The sequence below is a fragment of the Grammomys surdaster genome, unplaced genomic scaffold (genome assembly GCF_004785775.1).
Source record: "Grammomys surdaster isolate TR1022 unplaced genomic scaffold, NIH_TR_1.0 190, whole genome shotgun sequence".
Lineage (NCBI taxonomy): Eukaryota > Metazoa > Chordata > Mammalia > Rodentia > Muridae > Grammomys > Grammomys surdaster.
The window spans coordinates 2856234-2863449 of NW_021604635.1; the positions used below are offsets into that span (position 1 = coordinate 2856234).

The 7216-nt window shown below is 47.3% G+C and overlaps 1 protein-coding gene across 1 annotated transcript in view; it reads left to right on the forward strand.

Moving 5' to 3' along the window:
* The window catches only part of Fig4 (FIG4 phosphoinositide 5-phosphatase), a 107436-nt gene that overhangs the window by 70190 nt on the left and 30030 nt on the right, over nt 1-7216 (forward strand). The window contains exons 19-21 of the mRNA XM_028768995.1: nt 1049-1132; nt 2204-2399; nt 3503-3585. Of these exons, the coding sequence (XP_028624828.1) occupies nt 1049-1132; nt 2204-2399; nt 3503-3585 (363 nt within the window). The remainder of the gene's footprint in view (nt 1-1048; nt 1133-2203; nt 2400-3502; nt 3586-7216) is intronic.

Genomic DNA, 7216 nt, shown 5'->3' on the forward strand with positions numbered 1-7216 from the left:
CTTCTTCTTCTTCTTCTTCTTCTTCTTCTTCTTCTTCTTCTTCTTCTCCTTCTCCTCCTCCTCCTCCTCCTCCTCCTCCTCCTCTTCTTCCTCCTCCTCCTCCCCTCTTGCTCCTTCTCTCTATGTATTTAAAAACAAAGAAAAATGCAATTGTATTGCCAAAACTTTTTCAGACTATTAAATAGACATTTGGTCTGGGGGCACAGGTTTGTCAACTCAGCATTTGGGAGCCAGAGGCAAGGACATTGTGTGTTCATGGCTACCCTGGGATATGGAGTGAGCTCAAGGCCAGCTTTGTCTATGTAGTAAGACCTTGTCTTGTGAAAACAAAACAGAAAAAATAGTAAGATAAAATTTGGTAGACATCTTTAAGTCAGGCCCAAGATTACTTTCTTTCCAGGGGCTGGGGGTGTAGCATCCAGGCACAGTGTGGGAGAAATACCCTCACCAAAAGTCCGGGATCTTAGCAGAACTCAGAACTACTGCCCTGTTGGCCCGATTGTGAAGTGCCTGGCTTCTGCGGTGACAGGAAGAGACTTGGGCTTAGCTACTGAGTGGACATTAGGTCAGCTTCTATGTGAAGCGTCCTCACAGTGGTATGTGAATGAGCCCTGGTCTAATGAGGTAGATGCTGCTCTTCCAATTCATGTCCCTGGTCTTTGATCATTCAGTCTACCTCCTTCCATCGTCGTCTGGCTTAAAGACCTGAGCAGCTTACTGTCTGCGCCACTGAGGTCTAATTGTGGTAGCTAGCCACATGGCTTACATCCCTGGCTTGCCTGGAAGGTCATCACTTTCCAGCAAACACAACTTTACATGCAGACCTCCCCAGCTCCTGCCGTTACGAGAGAGGTCACCATCGTCACATGGACATCACCCAGAGCTATCAGCTGATGGGCTTTTGTGAGCCCCATCAGCTGAAGCGCTCATGAGTACTTGTGTTAGGATGTGTTTAGCTCAGGGGCGAGGTCAGCAGAGAGCAGTGAGCCAGCACCATCTGTATGTGATGTGATTTACACAGTATTTTAACCTTTTCCTCTTCTTCTAGTGATTTTATGCCTAAAACTATTGGCATTGATCCAAGTCCATTTACTGTGCGAAAACCGGACGAAACTGGAAAATCTGTACTGGGGTAAGGTTTGCATGTAGAATGAAAATTTAAAGATTGATATATAAAATAGTAGTGCTCGCAGTAATATTCTCATCCGGAACTAACAATGTCAGGTCCCATCATTAAAGTCTCTTCTTTGTTTCTCAACATAAAATGATTAAAATCTGTGCTCATTTTACTTATGTATTGATTTTAGTTGACATCTGAATGTGAAAGCAAGTGAGAACTGGATAGGTTTCCTTGTGTGGCTATAGGAGTATTTGCAGGAAGAGCATTTCTAATAACATGAGGGGAGCCCCCCCCATGTGTGCATCTTCGCACTGAGAGACTGGAGTGCAGTGTGTAGTGTCCCGGCCAAAGACTCATTTGCCTCATGACCTGCCTGTTACAGTGGTAATACTGCTCCTCAACTTGGAGCAGAAGTCATGGCAAGACTGCAGATACAGTGTCCCACTTATATTTAGGATTGCAGACGCAACTGGATTTTTAGCTGCATGTAATTTATACACGGGGTCATATACAAACATTTTCCAGAGGCATCATTTCTGTGCCTTAAACCCGTGACCTTTCAGGAGTTTCACATTGAGCCTTGAGCAGATGCTAAGAGTTTAAAAGGAAGGAAGTGTGAGGAGTTTGAACCCAAGGTGATCTGCGGCAGGTAACCGTCTGGACATCTTGATGGGAGATCAGCACAGTAATACTATCAGATTAAGTGTTAGGTGGGCGAGGACCGAATGGTGTTTGGTTTGGTTTTTTACAATATCTTTCTTTCCTAAGATTTTCCATGTATTGCTGTGTTCTTAGTAACATATAGTGAACTATTTTAACAGTAAGGGGCAGGGCATGGGGAGATGGCTCAGTCAGTACAATCCCTGCTCTGCAAGCAGAAGGCTCTGAGTTCCAGCCCCGGCTCAATTTCGTTATGTGTAGATAAATACTGGGCTTTCCGCTGAAGTGCGACTTGAATCTAGATGCTAGCTTCCCACATGTCCTTACGCTTCACTTGGACTGTGGCTCGGAACGCAGCCATCCACAGTGATGGTTAAAGGTCCGGCCTGAAGATGCCTCACATCCATATCCACCTCCTCAAAGGAACAAAAGCAACAGAGAGGAAGCGGTCCTGCAGCGGAAGACGGCAGCCAGCGCCCCGCCACCCCCCAGCGAGGAGGCCGTGTCCAGCAGCTCTGAGGATGACTCTGGCACCGACCGGGAAGACGAAGGCTCCATCTCTCAGCGATCCACTCCTGTGAAGATGACTGACACTGGGGACAGTGCCAAAGTGACTGAGGTGCGGGGGCAGGGAAGCCTGTGTGATCTAGCCTGGGGCTCTGGAAGATGATCTTTAAAATTCTGCTTTTCTTTACAAGGCTGAGAGCAGGAAAATGTCATGTTACCCAACTCACACTGCTTTACCGCAGTGTCCCAGACACGGCACAGGATGGCTACACTCTGCTTAGACCTTGGAAATGCTTTGGCCTTTGTTCCTCTTTGTAGTGGTAAATTTCCTACAGCTTCGGAAGCTTTAGGAGAGCCCTGTCTTTTGAGCATCCTGCCCACTTGATGTCTGCTATCCTCCACTGGACACTTGGCGTGCAGGGTTTGGACCTGGCTCCCCCGCAGTCTTTGGATAGCCCTGGTGGAAATAAGTCCTGTCCAAATCAATTTACTAATATAGTAAGGAAAACAAGTGGACAGAGGCAGTTGCTTTCTAGAAATAGCTAAAAGTCACAATGTGGTAAGAACTCGTCCTGCTAATCGAGGAGTGAATGGAGTGACATTGGCCAAATCTACCGTTCTCAATGTTTGTGAACATAAGGTTATTTTGGAAACCAGCTCTGCCTGGCTCACACTCTATGCCAGCGTTGAGTAGTAGCAGCAGAAGCTGTAGAACCCAGCATGGTTAGACTATTTACTGTCTGGCCTTTGACAGAAAAAAGAAAAAGTGCCAAATCCCACATTACATATAGCAGCCATGTTTATTTAGCACATTAAAAAAACCTTAAACTTAGCCATTTTAGTAAGAAACAGGAATCATAGTTTTCTTGGAGTTTGTATTTGGTTTTTTTTGGGTGTGGTCATTATTGTTTTGTTTGGAAGCAGGGTCTCACACCACACCATTTTACTAGAACTAACTTTGTAATCCAGATGAGCCTCAAATTCACTGCAATCCTCCTGCCTCAGCCTTTCAAGTCCCAGGATTATAGGCATGAGCCACTGATCCCAGCAAGCAGACTTTTTAAAAGCTATTAACTGAAGTTTAATGAGTAATGTGAAAAAAATATATTATTGCTTTTGTGGAAAAAATCCCTAGACTCATTTTCTTCATGTCTGGGGATATTAACATGGAGAATATCTGACGATTATAACCAGTTCTTGTTCTTAAAACTCTAGAATGCGGTCCAGCCCATGAAGGAAGTGTACGGAGTTAGCCTCTCCAGTAGCCTGTCCGAGGAGGATCACTCCATTTATGCCAGGTAAGAGACTGAAGCTTAGGAAGGAAAGAGAACAGGGAATCATGGGATTTATTGCCACAGACACATAACTTTTCTGTTGCCGTGATAAATACTGAGCAAAACCGAGTTGAGGAGTTGGTTCATTTGGTTACAGGTCACACACAGTCTCTGCCGAGGGTGAGGGGGGAAGTCAGGGTGGAGCTCAGGAAGGACCCATGGAGGAGTGCAAGTCAGGACAGAAGCTCAGGCAGGACCCATGGAGGAATGCTTCTTAGTGGCTTGCCCAGTTCCCTTTCTTACGTAGCCCAGGCTGACCTGCCCAGAATGGCACCGATCACATAAAACTAGGCCCTTTCACTTCATCAGCACTGGAGACAGTGCTCTCTGACCAGACTGATGAGACTGACGTCAACTGGAGATGACATAACAGATATGACAGAAAACTGACCAACAGGAAAGTCAAAACAGTGATGTAGAAGGCTGCAGTTCTGTGTGGAGCCTTCAGACGTCTGAATCTGAAGTACTGGTTTGTCCTGGGAGAGGATCTAGAGCTTCAGAGGAGCCGCCTCAGTGGGAGGGGTCATGGGGCATTTACATATCAACGCTGCCCATGGCCAGCTGAAGCCAGATACAAATACACAGCTACATTCCCAACTCTCAAGATCAAGGTACCTTTTCAGAAACTTTCCTGAACATCGATGGTTAAAGACCTTGCATTCCCGTTACATCTGGGAGGTTAAGGGGAGAAGTGGAAGGGCGCCAGTTCAGGATGTGTGGGTAAGCCAGACTTCGCTGAAAGAAGCAAAGCCATCTAAAGACATTTCCTGAAATGGTGCCAAATTAGGTGAGTAGTGGGAAGAGCCAGAGTTCTTAGAACCGCTGCTAAGGGATCCTTTCCCCTAACTGTAAAGAATGTGGCAGGACCACCGAAAGCACTCCCTGAGCCTACAACCTTCAGATGACCATGTATCCATGAGGACATAGCCCCCACTTAATTCATTTACATTTGACTTATATAAATTATTGTCCTGGTCAGCAAGGCATTAAACAGGGGTCCGGGGAGGTCACCTGAAAGAGAGGGCGGGGGTGGGGAGGGGGGAACAGGCAGACACAAAGAATGATGATTTGTCTATAGTCTGATCAAATCGTAATTTTTACTTTTTTCACACAGGGTTTATATACACAAAAAGGCAGGATGTGGGGAAGGGGATGGCGCAGGAGCATAGGTGTTCAGGGGGAGTACAGATATCTTCCAGAACAGAGTGTCAGCTGGGTGAAGGTTCAGGGGACAGGTCAGTATGACTCCGCCTATGATTCACTTGTCCTTATCTAAGTTGGTACTATCCACCAAGGCTACCCATCTACAAGGTCGATGTATTCAGGCTGGCAATTTTCCACCAAAGCTGCTTGTTTACAATAGCTTATAGCCATCTGTTTCAGTGTTTTTCCACAGAGACCCAAGACTTTGTGTTTAGCAGGCATGTATGTCAGGCCTATGGCTGATTTTAGGCCTTCCGTATGTAAGCAGGGCTGCCTCCAACAAATTATCTACGAGCAGAGACTCAGCTTTTTAAGGAGGGCCTTTCCTTTTGTATGCACTGACCCGGAGGATGCCAGCTTTCACCTCAGACTGCTGAGATCTGTTCTACACTACATGAAACATAAAGTATACGGCATATCTTGACTATGAAATCAACCTTCAGAGCTTGGCACGTTATAAACCCGCACCACTGTCTGACCAAGAGCCAAGTCAGGCATTTAGGGTGGAGCCACACATGCCCACTCCTGGGCACGAGAGCACAGTTCCTAACTTGCCCACTCTTTCGAACTCCGAAACTAAACTGTGTTGCAGTGTACCTGTAAGCAGTGTGTCTGGCAGGACACGGTGGGGTCAATAGCCAAGCACTGTTGCCACTGGCAGAGCGTGAGTCTGTGTGGTAAGGAGTGACGTGGTGGCTCGCTTGAAACAAAAAGAAGAGCGGTTGCTGTTGCTGCTGCTGCTGCTGCTATTTTGCCTCAGATATGACTTCCACTGATGCTTGCTAGTTCAGACTGTAAGGTCTGCTTCTTTTGTCCCCTTTTGGGAGTTAGATACAGGGTTTATCAGCCTCAGCATCCCTGGGAAACACCCAGCCTAAGAAGGCTGGCAGCCAGTCTGTCCAGAAGGGATGGTAGCAGGGAGGTGTCCACCCTGGAATAAGTCTCGTTCTTATGACACTTTGTTCATATAAGGCTGTGTGGGGTTTTGTTTGTTCTGTAAACACCTCTGTAGTTGATTCTAAGAGATTACCAGTCTCGTCAAAGTCTAAAGGTACAGAGCTGTTTAGTGACTACTCCAGAAGGCACATCCTGTGCTTCCTGGCAATCTTGTGATTTAGACAGCGGACGCTTCTTCAGTCTCTTGCTCCTTGCAGCTGTTGATGCTCACAGTGATCGGGGAAAGGGAGGGACACTGGCCATTCCTTCCCTCTGTGAGTGTCCCCTTCCTGTCTGCTAGTCAGCTGTCTGCTGCTATAACAGTGGTACCTGAGATAATCAGCTTATAAGGAAGAAAGGTTTGTGACTCACACATTTGGAGACCACAGTCTGTGCTCAGTTGATCCTGTTGCTTTGGGCCTGTGGCAAGGCAGAACATTAGGGTGGGAAGTACATTCTGTCTGAGACAAGCAAAAGTGCTTGTCTCATGGCTGGGACATTAACATGCCAGAGAAAACCAGGGTCCCCAGCTCCATCTGAGGTTATGCCCCCAGTGACCTAAAGCCTCTGGCTAGGCCCCATACCTTAAGGTTTCCACCACTTACCTACCAGTGGCACTGTTCTGGGAACAAACTTTCATGCATGAACCTTTAATGGGAGACATACCATCCAAACTACAGAAGTTTGTATGGGATCGCTAGGCCAGGGGTGACCCAGCCATGGTCAGGGACTGCCTGGCCCCACTCTTGTCCCAGCTGGGCACTGGATCTATCTTGGTGCCTCTGTGGATCAAGAGAGCCAGAAAAGAACCCATGTAGTTCTTACCCAAAACTACCGTATAGCCTTCCTATCCCCAGGTGGGTACACCCAGTAAACTGGTGTCCACTGGAGTGTGTACACATGGTGATTGATGGCTTGAACACCGCTCCTGACTCGGGACCGCAGAACACAGGAAAGGGGAGGGTACAACTGACTCGGAACTACAGAGCCCTTGGCTGTGAGGGGCACAGCTGGCTTTGGGCTACAGAGCCCTAGGAAGAGCTCACCACTGGCCCTGTCTGCTGCCTGTCCTGCCCCTCTTTCTCCCACCTGTTTTTTTTTGTTGTTGTTGTTGTTGTTGTTTTGATTTGTTTTGTTTTGCACTGAGCTGCAACCATCAGGACTCGTCAGTTTCATGGTTTGTTCTGACCTCTGGGCCCCGCTCTCTCCGGTGACTTTGGTTTGCTCGCTTGACCTAAAAGCTTTCTAGTCCATGAAGCCTCATACAGAGGGCACATGGTTTTGCTTTATTAAATTTTACTTTCCCTGCATGTATGTATGTGTCTCTCTTCTTCCCTCCTACCAGGAACAGAACAGGGAAGCCAGAAGGCACTGGGAACCCCTGAGACTGACGTTATAAGTGGTTGTGGGCTGCCATGTGGGTGCTAGGAATGGACCCTTGGTCCTCTGGAAACCA